Genomic DNA, 19,184 nt, shown 5'->3' with positions numbered 1-19,184 from the left:
AATGGAAGTAAATAAAGTAGCCATCTTTCTTAGTCTCCCTGTAGTTTTTTTCTTTCTCTCTCCAAATTAATTTGTTTATTCTTATTTTATTTGCATTGGTGTTTTGTCAGCATGTATGTGTCAGGGTGTCTTGGAGTTACTGACAGATATGAGCTGCCATGTGGGTGCTGGGAGTTGAACCTGGGTCCTCTGGAAGAGCAGTCAGTAGTGCTCTTAACTGCTAAGCCATCTCTCTAGCCCTTATTTCTTTCTCTTACTCCTGGTTTCTTCATGACTTTTCGATGCCCATGGGGCACCAATCTCAGAAGTGAATGACTGAAATCACTGGGTAGTCTTGAGAAATGAGTTTTTTTACATGATCCTAGCCACTTTTATGTAATGAGTTTCTCTGTCCCGCCAGCTCCCAAATAATAACATGGAGACTTCTTATTAATTATGAAAGTTTGGCCTTAGCTTAGGCTTGTTTCTAACTAGCTCCTATAACTTAAACTAACCTGATTCTATTAATCTGTGTGCTATCACGTGGCTCGTGGCTTTTGCCTCTCCTGCATGTCCTGCTTCCTCTGTGTCCGGCTGGAGATGCCCCTTTTTTTCTCCCTTAGAGCGCTCTCTGTTTGGAAGTCCTGCCTGTACCTCCTGCCTGGCTAAGTGTTTAGTTTAGTTTCCTACTTGCAGTTCCTTCTGACCTGCTGTGTTTGTGTGACCTTCTTTTCTGAGGACAAATGCCAGGTAATTGAGGGTCCTGCCCAGTGTTTGTGCTATGTGGTTAGAGCCACCACCAAGTCCATTTCCTTAACCCATACTCACCAGGCAGTGTTGCCATACTTTGCCTGTTTCTTTGAGGCAAGGTAAGTTGAGTCAAGTTCCTGGGAAGAACCCCTTTCAGTAATTGAGCATAGCTTTCTTACTTATTTTAGTGGAATAAAGTTTTAATTATCAGAAAAATTTGCTCAAAGAGGGTCCTGTTTTTCTTAGGATGATGTGCCACTAGTGTCATACCCTTTGTTCTGCTGACCAGTTTACAGTCAGCTGTGGTGAGAAACTACCATTTCAGTGTATGGGTTCACCCCTTGTGTAAACGGACAGTTTTTTAAACATTCGTAGACCATGTTCTCAGACCATATATATATATATATATATATATATATATATATATATATATATTGTGATGAAAATGTTTAAGTCTGTTTATATGTCTGTCTTGTGTATTCTTATTGCATAGCTTGTCATGGATTTAGAAGATGCAGAATAGTTGCAAACTTTGGCTCTAGGGAGCCAGAAGCTACATCTTACAGGTGCAGATATGGAGGAAGAGTTTAAGAATGTAACTGAAGTGGCTTTTCTTTGCCAACTCTGTTGAGATTTAATTCACTTGTGGCAACAGTTCGTGCATTTAATGTGTACAATATGGTGGCTTTCAGTATATTCTCAGAGCTCGATAACCATTAGCACAATCTAATTTTAGAGTATCTTCTAACTCCCACCCATTAGCCCTTACTCCCCATTCCACCCACCTCTGCTGCTCTCAGCCCCAGGCAACCACTAATCTTTCTGTCTCTGTGGATTTGTCTGTTGTGGACATTGCATGTAAATGGAATCATACAATATTCAATCTTTTGTGTCTGGCATCTTTCACTTAGCAATATATTTTCAGGATTCATTCATGTTGTCACATATATCAGTACTTTGTTTCTTTTTATTATATTGCCTTAAGTGGGCTGATAGCCCATTATTTTGTTTACTGGATGCTAGTCACAAAGTAAGTAAGTGGCTCCTTTGAAATCCAAGTGCAAGATCCCTGTGGGGTTTATAATGTTTCTTTTTGTCCTGTGGAGTTTCAGATACTGTGGCATGATTAGACTTTGTGTAGATTCTTCTGTGAAGAATTAAATTGTTGATCAATATCTAGAGGGCTTGACAACCTTTAGAAGAAATCTAATCTAGAATGTTTTTGTAACTGTTTAAATAAAGAAAATTTTCTCATTTGCTCAGTTTGTTTCTGAAAGTGCCTTGTTTATTGTATCTGCTGTTTTACCTGATTTTGGTCCTTACAAAGTGGCCTATCTAAGTCATTTATTTATCAGCTGCTTATAATTATATAATCAACAAGCAAACAGAAAGGTCTGTGGAATTGACATGATTTCACCTTAACCTAATTTCATACATGAACAAGGAAGAGAAGTTAAGTTAACCTGGTTAAAGCAGTCTGGTTTAATTGACTTACCCCAGTAGTCTTGTTTTTATAAAGGGTATTTTCAATTTGGGGATTGATTCCAAAGCCAACAAATAGGTGTAAGCAAAATCAAAGCCCATTAATTTTGGTATTTTTCTCCTCACAGGCATTGCTGGCATCTGAACCAAAGAAAAGCAAAATGGATTTGTTGAAAATAACAATGAAAGAGCTGATCTCTTTGGCTTTGTCTGTAGATGGCTCAAAGGGCACAGTCCCCCAGGTAATGATGGAGATGCTGCAGGGAGAGGAGTTAAGGCTCTGCTGTGTATTTGTTTTTAAAGGTATCTGCTGAAGATAAGGAACTCCTGCAGATACAGCAGTGTGAATTGTTTAAGAGGGTTGGTGTTATTTTTTTATTTATTTATTTTTTGGTTTTTCCTACCCACGAAATAAACTTGTTGTGGTTGATACATATTAGAGTGAACAACTTTTAAACTCTGTTAAACATTCAGTTGATAAGCTACTTCACAATGTGTTACTATTGCATCTAAAAATTAGAAATGAGTATGTAGTCCCTTGAATCTCATGTGTGCTTCTTTGAGTTGATGCACACTTTGTAGTTGAGCAGTTGAATCTTTCTTTAAATTGTGGTGTCTTATTTTTATTATGTTTATATTTCAATTTTAAATAATGTTTTAAGTTATTCTAGTCACTGTGTATATGTAGTTGGGTCAACACCCCTGCCAGCTCTGCTCCACTACTAGGTAGTAATTAATATGTGTGCCTGGTCATCTCAGTTTCCTTGGTAAATACTTCTTGGTAGGATATTACTGTGGAAGGCCCATGCTCAGTTAGGGAACAGAGCCATAGTTTATAGAAAAGAAAAGTAAGTTTATTTGGTTTTAAGTCATAGGTGGTATCAGGAGCCATAATATGGGCCAACTGGCAGAAGGTATGGTGTTCATTAACATATACATAGTGGCCAATTACTCTAAATTCTTTGGGAAAAGTAACTAACATGTTATTAATCATTTTCCAGAAAAGACCATAACAAGACAGTTTTTGTTGAAATGTGAGAAACATATATATTTTTTAGGTGTCCACTTTGGTTTTTTTGGCTTTTTTTTTTTTTTTTTTTTTTTTTTTTTTTTTTTTTGGGTTTTCAAGACAGGGTTTCTCTGTGTAGCTTTGGAGCCTCTCCTGGCACTTGCTTTGGAGACCAGGCTGGCCTCGAACTCACAGAGATCCGCCTGTCTCTGCCTCCCGAGTGCTGGGACTAAAGGCGTGCGCCATTAGGTGGCCACTTTGAAAAGGACCCGAGTTGACGGGAACTTTGACAAATAATGAGGTTCTTTGGCATCGATAATATTGCTTATTTGTGACTTCTTTCTTTCTGCCTTGTTAGAGTTGTGAGGAATCTGACTTTAAAAGTTGTCTTTTGTTCTTGGGCTATAGTTCAGTGGCTCAGCACTTTACTAGTGTGTGTAAGGCTTGGGTCTGCTCTCCACCACAAAGGTTTAATGATCTTATTTGTATTTTTGCTGTTTAAAACAACTTTATTTTTTTTTGTTTTGAGAATTGTTTTTCTAAAGTATTAAGTAGACACCTAGAATTTGTTTTTGTTTGTTTGCTTGTTTTAGTGCAGTGATCCACCTGCCTCTGCCTCCTGAGTGCTGGGATCAAGGCATGTGCCACCACCACCCGGCTTACATTTCTTTTCCTAAGAATCAGTTAAAGTACATTGTACAGTGTCGGTGTTTAGAAGCCTTGCTAGTTTTCAACTATAAATGTTAAAGAATTTTAATCATTGTTTAAAATTTTAATAATTATTTATTTTATGTGTATGCATGTTTTGACTGCATATATGTTTATGTACTGTATATGTACCTGGATCTTATGGAGGTCAGAACAGGCAGTCAGATCCCATGGAACTGGAGTTAGAGGTGGTTGTGAGCCACCTGTGGGTACAGAACCTGGGTGCTCTGCAAGAACAGCCAGTGCTCTTAACCTCTGAGCCATCTAGCCAGCCCCTTAACCAGTGTTTTAAATGTATTTATTTTAAAATCATTAAGACAATATTCCTGCCCAGTTCCACTGTGATGAGAGCACAACCTACAAGATAGCAATAGTTGTTATGTATTGAGATTCTGTTTGTAGATAGGTTTGGGATCATTTTTAAAAATTAAATAAATGATCTGTATCTTTAGAAAGAACCTACTGTTCTTATTCACTAGGTACAGAATTCTACACATGTTCAATGGACGAAGCTGTCTTAGTTGTATTGCTCCATTTTATAAACTCTTCACCTAGGTTTTCAGTTCATAAGTGTATTCTCTTAAATGTGCTATTTCATTCAAGAACTGTCCACTTGTGGTAATTTGTATACAGATTCAGAATTACCATAGTTTTAAGTCCATCACTGATCTTGAGCTTTTCATTCTAGGTTCATGCTTTAAATATCCTCCGAGCCCTGTTCAGAGATACACGGCTGGGGGAAAACATCATTCCTTATGTTGCTGATGGAGCTAAGGCTGCAATTCTGGGCTTCACTTCACCTGTCTGGGCAGTGAGTGTTCTTGCCATTTGTCTGCACTGAGTTAATTAAGCTTTTGAATAATAGGTTTTTGATAATCTGACCTTTCCCTTAATGATAAAATATATATATGCTGCGTTATATCAACTATTTTTTTTAGGGGATAAGTTTTTTTTTTATAAGACTACTTTTTATTCCTTTATTTTATGGTTCTGTGTTAGCTAGGGTTTCCATTGCTGTGAAGAGACACCATGACCACAGCAACTCTTATAAAGGAAAACATTTAATTGGGAGTGGCTTATAGTTTCAGAGGTTTAGTCAGTTATCATCATGGCAGGACATGGCAGCAAGCAGGTAGACATACTGCTGGAGAAGGAGCTAAGAGTTCTACATCTTGAGTCACAGGCAGCAGCAGGAGACAGTGATCCACACCGAACAAAGGTTGAGCATCTGAGACCTCAAAGCCCGCCTCCACAGTGACATACTTCCTCAAACAAGGCCACACCTATTCCAATAAGACCACATCTCCTAATAGTGCCACTCCCTATGGGCCTGTGGGGGTCATTTTATTCAACCACCACAAGTTCCATTTCATGTCTTTTGTTGATTTATTATTAATAACGATTTTATTTTGTGGTTTCTTTGGCATTTGTGTCTCTTATGCTATATAAAGTATAAAAACTTACTAGTAGAGTGCTCCTATATTTCTCAGTCTTTGGGTTGTTACTGCTTTATTTTTTCTTTGCTGTATACAGTGACTCAACACTATATACAGGTTGTTATATATAACAACACCATATTCTAGGTTGTTTCTTCTTTTCTTTAAGTGGTCCATTATTCTTTTCAGTTTATCCTTGAGCCATTTTGAAGTGTACATAACTCAGTGGCACCAAGTACACTGGTGTTATCACTCTTGCATATTTTCTGTGCTTTTCACCACAAACAGAGGAATCTTTACCCATTCATCGACCCCTCATCTTTCCTTCTTTGATCCCTCTTACCTGCTGCTCTGCTGTCTTCTCTGTGGATTTGTCTGGCCTAACACATCCAGTAAGTGGAGTCATAACATTTATGTCCCTTTGCATTTGGTGTGTTTCAGGTATGTTGTAGCATGGATCAGAATTTCAGTGCTTTCTAAGGTTGAATAATATTCCAGTATACCATGTACCATTTTTCCTTATTCTACTGCTAGGATGATGATGGGCTTTGAAATTGCTTCCAAGGTTTTAATTATGAATGGTATAGCAATAAATATTTGTATGCCAGTTCTCTGAATCCTTGCACTCAGTTTGTTTGGGCCTGTCACAGAGTAATTCTGCTTCACATTTTAGGAACCTGTTTCCTACAGTGGTAGAGCCATTTACATTCACATCAGCCATGCATGAGAGCTCCGTTTCCCTACGTCATCACCAGCATTTATTATTTTCCTTTTCTTTAATGATAACCCATTCTAATAAGTATGAAATAGAATTCTATTCTGGTTTTTGAAAAAAATCTTCAGACTTACTTATTTTTATATGTATTAGTGTTTTGCCTGCACATATATTTTTATGCCACATAACATGCTTGATGGAGGTCAGAAAAAGGCATTGGATTCCCTAGAAGTGGAGTTACAGATAGTTGTGAGCCACCGTGTGGGAGATGGGAACGGAACCCAGCTTCTCTGCACAAGCAACAAAGCTCTGATTACTCACCATCTCTCCAGACCCTCCCATTATGGTTTTGATTTGCATTTCCAAAGTGATTAGTAATACTGATCTAGAAGCAGAACTATTCTTAGTATCTTAGTGCATCTTTCAGAGTCTATGGATTCCTTTATCCAAAATGTGTTGTATCTTTAGCAGTAGAGTCTTACCATCTAGTTCTAGGGACAACCAAGGGCATTGGCACTAGCCTTTGTTGTTTGGGGGCTTCTGGGGCCTCCCTGAACAATAACACATAGGGAGATATCGAATGCCTGTCACTGTCTTCCCATGCAGGGTAACTGTGCTCAAATTCCTTTAAAAATATTACTATATTTAAAAATTAGCTTCCAGAGGCCGGGCGGTGGTGGCACACGGCTTTAATCTCAGCACGGAGGCAGAGGCAGGCAGATCTCTGTGAGTTGGAGACTAGCCTGGTCTACAGAGCGAGTTCCAGGATAGCCTCCATAGCCACACATAGTTTTGTCTTGAAAAGACAAAAACAACAACAAAAATAGCTCCCAGAATAATGGGTTTCCTCGCATCTTTGAATTTGTTTAGGCCACCCACCACCTTCTTGCCTGCCCCCTTCTCTCTGCCCTCTGTGGTGTGAATGTGAAGGGTTCCCCCACCCCCACCCCCATAGGCTCATGTGTTTGAATGCTTGGTCTCCAGCTAGTGTCACTGTTTGGGAGGGTCGTGAAACTTTTCAGGCGTGGAGCCTTTGGAGAAGTGGTCACTGGGAACAGTCTTGAAGCTTATTGCCCCCACCCCTTCCTACTCACTCTACTCCCTGACTCTGTGACTGTGTACACAGTGTGAGCAGCCAGTTCCCACTCCTGCCACTCCACCCTCTGTACCATGCAACTGAGTACCAGAACAAGCTCTCTTCCTTAGTTGCCTCTCTTAGGGAGCAGCCAGTCTCTCACTCCTACCACCCCACCTTCTGTACCATGCAACTGAGTACCCAAATAAGCTCTCTTCCTCTCGTTAGATGTTTTGTGGTAGCAATAAGAAAAGTAACTAATACAACCCCTATTTGACTCCATGCTCAAATGACCAAACTATGGCAGGTGCACATCTACAATCCCAGTACTCAAGAAGCTGAGGCAAGAAAGAGGATAGCAAAGTTCTAGCCCAACTCGGCCTACATAAGACCCTGTCTTGTAAAACAGCACAAAATGGCAGCTGGGGTTATGGGTCAATGGTTTAATGCTTGCCTAGCATGGGCAAGGTCTTGGGTTTTAAATGAAGTTAAAACTCAGTAAGAAAAAGACATCCCATTTAAAAGGTACATAGTGAATCTGAATACATTTCTCCAAAGCAGATATTAAAATGACCAGTAGACACATGAAATAATGTTTAATAGCATTTTGTCATTGGGGAAATACAAATCGAAACCAACCACTAGGTTTTTAAGAAAAGGGCATGAACAGATATTGTGATAGTCCAGATCTGAGCTGGGCAGAGACAGTACTGATAGATGGATTGCTGGCTGGGAGCACTAGGCAGGGCTATGACAGGGCTCCATTATTTGCTGACCATTGATTGCATATAAGTAGATCAGTTATAGAACCATTTTGGGGTTATACTATGAGTCCATTTTTAAGGATATTGTAGGTGAATTGGCAGTTTGGGCTTCTAGAGGAGAGGTTGCAGTGGGTGGCCATTGGGACAGATGCAGTCTACTGCTGTATTTTATTTGGCTTCCATGATGATTCCTCACTTTTCTTTAATTTGTTGCCAGCATTTCCAAATAGTGAGATTTCACATAAAAGTCAGGGTTTCTGGCTTCTCTTGAAAAACAAAACAAAACAAAACAAAAAAAACCCAGAAGATCTGGCAATAGTGGCCTTATATTCCGTTATGGCCACCAGTCAGCCTAAACTGGATAGTAACTGGCCTAGACACAGTGCACTGATGTCTTTGTTGTCACTATGCCTGGGCAGTTGAGTTTGTGAACATTACTGCAATGGCTTCAGGAAGTTGTTTTCTAAATCTTTCATTATTATTTTCTTTTTAAAAAAATTATTCCACTCCTGTGCACGTGCATGTATAAATGTACGGCTCTTGTGTGACAGTCAGTTACAAGATAACTTGTGTGAGTCAGTTTTTTCCTTCTGCCATACAGGTCCCAGGTATGTATCTCAGGTCATCAGACTTGGTAGCAAGTGCCTTTACCTGTTGAGCCGTCCTGTTGGCTCACATTCTTAGTTTGATGACCTTTCAGCTTATGTTACTAGTTGACATATATTATGGTGCTACCTACCCAGTTAGAATATATATTCTGTCACAGCAGTTTTTAATTTCTGATTCTGAGTGTTCTCCAGGGTTCTGGTATACTTCAGTGTACATTGATTGACAAGATAATTGAGGAAGGCTGATAATGTTAGGATAGTGAAGATTTTTATGTGATCCTGAAACATCTTTACATGCTCTGCTTAGTGAAGATAGGCTCTGTTAGTATCATGGAGAAATCATTTTCCTTTATTAGAAGGATGCATTTGTTTTATTTTTCCCATGTGAGTGCGCCATATGTATGCCTGGTTCCCATGTAGGTCAAAAGAGGGCACTGGATCTCCTAAAACTGGAGTTGTGTATGGTTGTGAGCCACCATGTGAGTTTTGGTAACTGAACACAGGTCCTTCTGGAAAAGCAGCCAGTACTCTTAACCACTGAACCATCTCTCCAACCTGATTTTCTGATTTTTTTTTTCCTTCTTTCTTTTTGAGACTGGGGCCTGGAGAGATGACTCAGTGGTTAAGAGCACTGGCTGTTTTTCCAGAGGTCCTGGGTTCAATTCCCAGCACCCACATGGTAGCTCACACCTGTCTGTAACTCCAATTCCAGGGGATCCAACACCTTTACACAGACATACAAGCAGGTAAAACATCAATGCACATAAAATAAAAATAAATTATAGTATAGCTCTGACTGGCCTACAACTCATGATTCTCCTGCTTTGGCCTCCCAAATAATGGGATTACAGGCTTGTGCTGCCATGACAGGGTCAGATTCATAGAAATATAAATATATATAATTATATATATAATAATTTCATAGTTAAAATTACTTGAGTGGGTTACTGGCCTTGTAAGATTAATAAACAAAATCTTGGGTATTTACTGATGTCTTTGCTATTTTAATTACATGGATTCTATAAAGTTAAATCTCACAAGTATTTTTCACAGGGAAAAAGAGGAGCTCTGGTTTCCCTGAGTGTTCATCATCAAGATGTGGGGCAAGAAAAGTCTGCATTGTTTTTTAGGAGTATATGATAAAACAATGGATAATGTTAGAAAGAGCTATGTGTATGCATATGGTTGGATTGTACAGCTGGTTCAGTTTAAGAGGAAATCATTTATCAGAAAGGTTTTTTCTCAATTGCCTTATTTTATGAACACAAACCTTATTTTTTTTTAGCCTCTCCCTGCCCGTTAGGTAATGATTTTTGAATATGTAGTTTAAAGTTATTAATGTTGGTTTCATGCCATGAGTATTTCTTAACTCTTATTTTATGTTCATTTCTACACTAGGTGAGAAATTCATCTACACTTCTCTTTAGTTCCTTGATCACAAGAATTTTTGGAGTTAAAAGGGGAAAGGATGAACTTTCCAAAACAAACAGGTAAGCTCAATCCAGCCTTACTTTATACAACGCTGTCCAGGCTAAAGTCACGGTCAAATCCACAGTGATCTACAACTGTAAAAGCACTGCAGTGAGTTTACTCATACCCCCAAGGCTTTGGGACAGATCAGCTCCTCAGTAAGCAGGTCTGGAAAGCTGCAGAAATGGGGCATGGTTGGAAGGGCAGAAACATAGGCTGACTTGAGTGCAATGAGCAGAAACTTTTGTCTTTCCTTTCTATCTTCTTCTTCAAATATTCCTGAAATGCCTTCGGTCCAGCATGTTAACTTGACCTGTCCAGGTAGAAATGTAACCTGTCTTCATATTCTGATCAGTGCATGTCCCCAACTCCCTTTTCATTGTACCTGGTATGTGGGGCACTGAGAAGAAACAGTACTTTTGGCTTTTTGGAATTTACTCTCTGAGATATTTTCTCTTAGCAGATGTCTTTGTTGAACCTAGGAAACATTTTGATTGTGGATAATTTCAATGCAATATACAAGTTGTGTGTGTTTCTAAAAAAGAGGAGCTCCAAATAGGGGGTTAGTTGTCCAGCCTGTGAGAGGACCTGAAGCTGGTCCAGCTGAGTTGCAGCTGCTAACACTAGATGTCACTGTTGTTGTGTGCTCAGTGACTCCTGAGCATTGGTTAGGATCTGGTCTGGTTAGTCTTCCTCTGAGGATCTAGATGTGAGTTCAGGCTTTTTTCCCTCCCACCTCAAAAGGTTGCTATACTTCAAGTTTGTTTCGGCTTAATTGCCTACACAATATATTTTCTTGTGATGGAACTAACTCTTAGAAATTAAAAGGTGTACTAGATACTATGACACTGTGGCACACTCCTGTAACACCAGTGGCTGAGATTGGAGCATTGTGAGTTTGAGACCATATGAGGAAATTGAGGCTAACCTGGGCTACAGAGTGAACCACGTCTCAAAACAAACAAACAAACAAACAAACAAACAAAAAAGGTTATGAATTATGATATGCTGGCAGTGAAACAGTGTGGTAGTTCTGAATTGTAGTTTAAATAGCTATTTAGCACCCTGTGAAATTCACCAGATATTTAAAAGAAAGGTAAACTGGATGTAAGTATGAATTTCCCAAGAATTTGATGGAAATACTAGACTATTATATCTTATTTTTTAATTGATCTGTGTGCATGTATCTATGTGAATGTATGTATGTGCAGTGCCCAAAGAGACCAGAAAGGGCATCAGGTCTATTGCAACAGGCGTTATGGGTGTTTATGAGCCACCTGATATGAGTGCTTGGTTCTGAACTCTGGTTCTCACAATTGAGCCGAAATCTTTAATTGCTGAGCCATATCTCTAGTTCTTATTTTGTTTTAAAAACTGAGTTGTGTTTTAAAAATAAAATATTGCTTGTTTGGAGGGATGGTTATAATTTTTCCTTTTCTTTAAGTATTCTTCCCATTTAATATAAAATGACTGATGCTATTTCTCCTTGGTTTTGTGTACTTTGGCTGAATTCTACAGTGTCCTAAGGTTTCACCTAATTCAGTCTGCTTATAAACCATGATTAACAGTGATAGAAACTGAGCCTGAGGGTACAAGCCTCTAACTCCAGTACTTGGACTGTAGATGTAGGAGCATCAGGAGTTGAAAATCACCCTGGACTACAAAATTTAAGGCCAGCCTGCACTATATTGAGATTTTGTCTTGGAAAAGAAAAAAATAAATGAATTGATTTCTCCTTATAGTTGGTGTGAAGTGATTCTTGGATGTTACATATAAATTTTACTGTGTGCAGGAGAAAATGATATTTCATTTAAATTGAAAGAGGGTGGAGAATAGGGCCATAATACAGAAATCATTTTGCCAAAGTTACACTGATGGAAGTACCTACTATACATTCATTCTCTTGGGTTGAGAAAGGCTAGAAAATCACAACCTTCCTGAAAAGAGGGAAGTAGAGCACTTTCAGAATGGTTTGAGTGCAGTTGGAAAGTAAGAGGAAGGAAGTAGAAAATTGGTTATTTAGATCAATGACTGCTTTTGGTAAGAGCCTTTGTTTTGGTAATCTGAGGGTTTGTCTGAGCCATCCTTATACAGGCTTCCCCTCGCTCTTAACTGGAAAGTCTGGCCCTGCTGGCTCAAATGTGCCACCTGTCTTCTGCCTCTGTACTGTATTCTTATTTGCTCATTCTTAAAGTATTAAGTCCCCAAGGGCAGGACCTTTTCCGTCTATTTTATTTGCATATATAATCATAGGGCCCTTTAAGAATTCTTTCTAGAAGTGATGACTTGTATGTTGTCTTTTTTTTTTCTTTTGGGGGGGGCACCAAATAACTAACCTCACCTGGTGACATCTCTCAGGGCAGTGACATGTGCTTTCACAGCCCCGCTCTCCTGCCCAGAGACCTGCAAATTCGTGCTATTGGTCAGGAGTGAAGTGACAGGAAAAGAACATCTGCTTTCTTCATTAGCTGTGAAAAATCGTGTCTCTTGGAGTAAACAGCTTGGTTTCCAGGTATTCTGTTGCCCCAGGAGATGACCTTAATAGACTCCTTTAGTCACTCTGCCTTTTCACTGTCTTCACTGTTGTCCCAGGAATAATAAGACCTGGACGAAAGCCCTCACGGGGTTTCTTCAGCACAGAACTAAGTATTGGGCTGTCTTTTCTATGGCAACATTGGGAGTCCTACACAGAGACGTGTTTGCTCGTTTCTTCTGTTATCCTTGTCCCATGGTCCTGCTGTTAGATAGTGGTTTTTGAGAAAACTTCAGGATCAGCATCTCAGCATCTTCGTGTATCTGGTGGCTCACATACTGTCTTTCATGTAGGAGACTCACAGACACACTTACTTAATAAATAAACCAAATTTTGATGCTGAACAAAGGAATAAGAAGACTGGCTTCTCTTGATCTTATCCCATGTAGCTGCAGTAATTGACTGAAACAAGTTAGCTGACCTCTCTGTGTCTTGAGTGTCTCCCCTGTAAAATGAGGGTTTCTTGGAGTAGCTTTGAGGCCCAAAATACTGAGCTCGAGCTTAAAGTTTCTAGAATTGTAACCTTGGTTAAGTACTGTGTTCCTAGTCTATGGGACAATACCTTCCACATAGTATGGTGAAAAGATCACATATAAAGGAGTGATCATGGAGACCATATCCCTCTGTAAATGCATTAAAATAAATGTTCTTTTGAGCCATTTGGCCTCACTTTAGATGTGTTCTTTACATTATTAAGAATTAATAAGTTTTATTTGTCTGTTTTAAACTATGTGTCTGAAGGATGTCTTGCATTATTTTTGGTTTTAGATTGTTACAAATAAAGCAATGAGGAAAATTCATGCTTCTATATATGATTTTTTATGACTACAGAGTTTTACTTCCCTGGAATGAGTAGCTAGGAGTCTTTAAATTTCAATTTTATTTTTATATTATGTGTATGGGTGTTTTGCCTGTCTGTGCAGCATGTGCATGCATTACCAATGGAGGCTGGAAGAGGGCATCAGGTCCTTTTGAATTGAACTTACAAGTGGTTTGTTAACTGCCATGTGGGTACTGATAATCGAATCCAGGTCCTCTGGAAGAGCAGCTGGTCCCCTTAATCACTGAGCCATCTCTCCGGTCCCCTACTTGTATGTTCTTGTCATCTAACAAACATAATGTGGCCTGACTGACTGAGGGGTTCTGTGGTCTGCAGGCTGTGCTGTGCTGTCTAAAGCAGCCCTACCTGATATGGAGGGGTTTGCCTTGATGACGCCTCATTCCTTAGATCAGAGCAAAATAGTTGTGACCTTTAGGTTTCCTAATTTAATCCCCCTCAAGGAGGCTGGTTCCAGGCTCACTACATAGCAGTCTGAAAAGCTTTATGTCCATGTGACATCTATGTGCTCAGTGTAGAGTAATAGTCAATCAGGGTAGCTTTTACACTTTTCTGTTTTAGTACTGTGCTCATGGCAAGCACCTACTGTGAACTCTGTTAACAGTGAGAGGAGAGTTGAGGGTCTGTCACCTGCTCATAATCAGGAAGCTAACAGTCATCTGGGGAGACAAGGCTCAATACCTGTGAACCAGGTGAATAGAAAACACCATACCATAATTGGCTGAACTACATGATGCAGGTAGTGAGTTCTCTAGATATTCATAAAGGCATGGTGGATGGGGTTGTATAAGAGATAAAGTCAATCTAAAAAGGAAGAAACTTGCTCTCCTGCCTCTATGTGCAGTCTTTATTCTGTCTCATTGAAGAGAAGCTCATGTCCAAAGAAAAAGTATACGAAAATTTTGTACAATTCAAGAAGAAAATGTGTCTTAATTAAATTAATTAAATCCAAGTAAAATGACCTCCAGTGACTATGTTTGGAGATGTTGCAGTGACTTCACTTTCTAGACTGTAAATGACAGAACCGTTTTAGTTATTTGGTGTGCATTCGTGCCAGTGTCTTCCCCAGCCCAGCGCCCTGCTTACAGGAAGACTGAAGCAGTTTCCAGACAGAACGGCTTTTCTCCTGGTTTTCATGTTTTCTAGGAAAATAGATTCCACAAGTTTCTGTGGTTACCCACCCCATTGTTGAGGAAAGAAACGAGAGCTGTAATGTGCATGGGCTTTTGTGTATTTGAAAATGCGATTATTAGAATTCAGAGTGGCTACATAGTTCAAATCACATAAGCAAGTACTTATTTGGCCAAACTGAAAACCAGCATTTTCTTTAACTTTGGTGGCCAGGATTATATCAACATCTTATAGACCAAGAGAACTCCCTTTTTCTCCACTAAATGAGCATTTGTTGTGTTCTTACTCTGGGTCAGGTAGTGAGGCTGCAGACAGGGATCAGAAGTATTCCATGTCGGAGCTAAAGATGGAGCTCAGTTGGTAGAGGGCCTGAGCAGCTGGCACAGAGCCCTGGGCTCAGTCTCCAGTACCACGGAAATCCCAGGTGAAGGTGTGTTTGAAGGTTCTAACTCCCTAAGGGTTAGAAGCCAGTCTTGGTTATAGGATACCTTGTCTTAAAAAATGGAGGAGATGGGAAGGAGGGAGGGAGGGAGGGAAAGGAGGGAGGGGTCACACACAACAGGTAAAGGCATGTGTCACATAAGCTTGAAAATTTAAATTCAATCCCCTGAACCCACAGTGAAGGCAGAAGGAGAGTCTGACTACAGAGTTATTCCCTGAACTCCACACATGCCCCTGCCCTCCCCATCATGCTTACACAGGCAAACAAACCAATACTCCATGCCCTAAAGAGTAGGATACACACCTTCTGTGACTGTCTCTGTTGAAGGGCTGCAGATACTCTGAGAAGAGGTGGCATTTCCTTAGTGCCTGTGACCCATTCCATGCTTGACACCCTAGGCCCTTTTGATGTATCCAATTTAGTGTTAACGGGAGCCTGATGTTAGGTCGGTAATGTCACCTTTTCCAATTTAGTCATTTGTCTACTCTTAAATACCTAAAATGTGGCAGGGCTAGAGCATAGGACTCATTCCAGCTGTGTTCCACTAACACGAGCCCTTCACTGAGAGAAAGTCACATTTTTGTAATTTGGCTTTAAATTCTGTGTTGTGAACTGTGGAGACCCTTCCCCAATGTCTGATTGAGAACTGGAAATCTCTCATCTCCGAAACGAAAGCTTGTATTTTTAGGGAAATCGAAAGAAGGCCAAGAAGAAGTAGACCTTGAAGTGATTAATACGAATCTTTCTGTGGAAGGTGGAGTCATGTGGATTGTATCCTTTTTTTTTTTTTTTTTTTTTTGTCTGCTGAATTTTTTTGTTTTTGTTTTTCGAGGCAGGGTGTAGCTTTGGAACCTATCCAGGCACTCACTCTGGAGACCAGGCTGGCCTCGAACTCACAGAGATCCGCCTGCCTCTGCCTCCCGAGTGCTGGGATTAAAGGCGTGTGCCACCAACGCCCGGCTGCTGAATTTTTTTTTATCAAACTTTTTTTTTAATTTGAATTAGAAACAAGATTATTTTACATGACAATCCCAGTTCCCTCTCCCTCCTCCTCCCCTGCCACCCCCCCCCCAACTAAAACCCTATCACATGTACTTTCTGCTCCCTCTGGATGGTGAGACCTTCCACAGGGTGTCATCAGAGTCTATCATATCCTTTGGGATAGGGCCTAGGCCCACTCTGGTGTGTCTTGGCTCAGGGAGTATTCCTCTATGTGGAATGGGCTCCCAAAGTCCACACCTATGCTAGGGATAAGTACTTAACTTCTACAGGAAGTCCCATAGATTTCTGAGGTTTCCTCACTGAAACCCATGTTCTGGGGTCTGGATCAGTCTTATGCTGGTATCCCAGCTATCAGTCTGGGGACCAAGAGCTCCCCAATGTTCATTTCAGCTGTTTCTGTGGGTTTCACCAGCCTGGTCTGGACCCCTTTGCTCTTCACTCGTCCTTCCCTGCAACTGGATTCCAGTTCAGTTCAGTGATTAGTTGTGGGTGTCTGCTTCTACTTCCACCAGCTGCTGGATGAGGGCTATCTGGTGGCATATAAGTTAGTCATTGGATTGTATCCTTCTTGACTCATTGAATGCTACTTAGCCTCTCCAAACCGCCTGCTGTTTTCATGCCCATAGAAGTAAAGGAAGAGGAGGATTCCAGTGCTTCAGAACCAGATGGTAGAAGTCTTGGTTTTCAGTCCAAATTGCCCCTGTAAGGTGTCAGAGTTTCTATTAAGACATTTGCCATTTCTACAGTTAACTCTATAAAACTTTTGTATTTGATGATAGTTCAGTGCTATGGGATAGGAATTTGGGGCCTGATAAAATTTTTGCCAGTGATGTGATTTCTTCAGAGTCCATGCTTATGTTTTCCATTCATGTCTTTAATTAAAGTCAGACTAATTATAACAATTATCATTGCTTGGTTTTATCCTAAGGAGAAACTAAGAAGGGATCAGTTCTATTCACACTTTGCAGATGTGAGAATTGAGGGCCAGATGACTGAAGTGGTTTGCTTAACATTGAAAGTAGCACTCATAATAAATGCATTTGGTGGTTATTTTTAGCTCACATAAAGCCTGACTACAACATTTTTAAAATTGCAGATTATTCTATTAGTAACAATAACACGTATTTGGATCCAGTGACTCTCATGTAGAATATGAGTTTCATTCTTCCAAGGAAACACTTGTCACAGGATTTTAAACAGTGATTTAAAGTTAAGAGCCCCATGTTTTGATTTGGAGGTATCATCCTTTCATTTCCCATAGACATTTATAGACCATTCAGTTTCACTTTTTAGTCAGAGAAGATAAATGAGTATCTTAAAAGAATGAGAAATAAAGTCCACATCTTGTGTTGCTGTTGTTGAGTACTTATTACAACCAGAGTTCACCCTTTGACCCATTGAAGAGCTTTGTGTTTCAAGTTTCTGTTCACTAGGTTCATGAATTTTAGACCAAGTTTTTAACTTAAAAAAAATTCTTGAAAAGTAATATGTTTGTGAACTTAAGTGGGAATTAGTCATTCTGTTCTTAAATATTGACTCTTGCATGGACCAAGTAATCTTTGTTCTTAAGTACTGCTTCAGGCCATTGCCTTCTTTAATAACTAAGGCATTGTTGTTTTTGTTCGAGCATGTTCTATGGAATTTTGGCAATGCATGCATCCTCTCTCTGCATCCTAGAAAAGCATGAGTAAATATTTTTTCTTAGCTTTGGTATTTTTGTAGCTTAAATTTTATATGAGCCATACTAATAGAATGTAATACCAAGATTACATAATTTAAGACGTCAGCATTGCTTCCAGGGCTATGAGATAAAGTCTTCGTTTATCAGACAGTTTACAAGCAGTACCTGTGGTCCGTTCACTACCCATAGAGAAATGCACGGAGCTATTTTCTAAATGAGAAGATGAAGTTAAAGAGGTTAAATACTGAGGGAACAGTCTTGTTCGAACATGGATAGTATTTTTCACTCAAAACTTAGTCCTTGAAACTTCATTTTAGTACTGAATATTCAGTTTGAAATTCTAGGAATTGTTGGACACTTGTTGTTAGAATCATGTTGTTACATACTCAACTTTTAAAATATAATTAAAAATTTTCATTGAATCTTTACTACATTGGCACTCTAGTGCGTACAAAAGCAGTTCATGACATGGTCTTAGATTTTCAGGATTTTCTTGTTTAGTGAAAGATAAGACCAACTTTGAACTTGTTCAATAAATATAATTATCAGACTCTGTAGTATTGATTGTCAGGGATAGGCACCAGAAGAGGATGAGGTCATCCCAAGTAGCAGCTCAGTTTTGTTCTCAAGTTGAAAGAAGGGGTCAGGTTTGGATATGTAGAGAAGAGAGGATTGCATGAGGTATTATGTGGTTATAATGATATATTATGTGGTACACATAAGGATGGAGGTTGGAAAAAACATGGCATATGTCTTAGGACTGATGACAAAACAACCTAAGACAGAAAGGGCATTATATATGTTTTCATCATTCATATCTAAAACAAGGATTAGTTGGCCACCTGTTCTAGATATCAGGGTTTGTTTGAATTTTATACAGCATTAGGAATTGCTCAGAAGTTCCTATATTTGAGGATTCCATGACAATTTTTTTTTAATCATTGAGAAATGAGTGAACTCTTTGTCACTGACTAGTGAACTAGAGAACACAGTGAAGGCTCCTTAGATGTTTGCCCATGAATTGTAAGTTCAGCCAGTTTAGTGTGCTCCTTTAAGCATTTGTGCTCTTTCCACTTCCTGAATTAACCAGTATCTGTGCTAATGGGGAATATACATTATATTTTAATGATGATTAGCTTTCCTAAGAGTTTAAAAGGTACATAGTAAAATCTTTGGTTATTTTTTTCTTTTTCTTCTTTTTTTCATCTTTTTTGCTAAATAAAAATGATGCACTAATAAAAGTTTATGATGAGACATCTTAGGATATTTATGTGCTATAATTGTTTTGTGACTCTTTTGTGTGTGTGTGTGTGTGTGTGTGTGTGTGTGTGTGTGTGTGTGTGTGACTCTTCAAGAGTGGGATATGGTATGTAGTACTGCCCTAGATTATTTATTTGACATTGGGTTTCTTTCAGTGTTTCAAAAAACATCTACCATCTGTGTTGCAACAGACATGACTTGAGTGATATTGTAAAGAAACTGATTAAGGAGGGTAAAGGCATATTTCTGTTTCTGTGCATATCACCAGACATGAAAGTATGATTGTTTGAATGAAAATGAC

At 39.3% G+C, this 19,184-nt stretch overlaps 1 protein-coding gene across 6 annotated transcripts in view; it reads left to right on the top strand.

Moving 5' to 3' along the window:
• Nucleotides 1-19,184, top strand: part of Thada (THADA armadillo repeat containing) — a 293,342-nt gene that overhangs the window by 67,733 nt on the left and 206,425 nt on the right. For all 6 annotated transcript variants that reach the window (XM_027417930.2, XM_027417926.2, XM_027417928.2 and 3 more), the window contains 3 exons: nucleotides 2,340-2,453; nucleotides 4,617-4,739; nucleotides 9,925-10,016. In XM_027417930.2, coding sequence (XP_027273731.1) covers nucleotides 2,340-2,453; nucleotides 4,617-4,739; nucleotides 9,925-10,016 — 329 coding nt within the window. The remainder of the gene's footprint in view (nucleotides 1-2,339; nucleotides 2,454-4,616; nucleotides 4,740-9,924; nucleotides 10,017-19,184) is intronic.

Source organism: Cricetulus griseus, chromosome 5 (genome assembly GCF_003668045.3).
Source record: "Cricetulus griseus strain 17A/GY chromosome 5, alternate assembly CriGri-PICRH-1.0, whole genome shotgun sequence".
NCBI lineage: Eukaryota > Metazoa > Chordata > Mammalia > Rodentia > Cricetidae > Cricetulus > Cricetulus griseus.
Note: the sequence above shows the minus strand (reverse complement) of the source record. Positions and strands in the feature narration are given on the sequence as shown.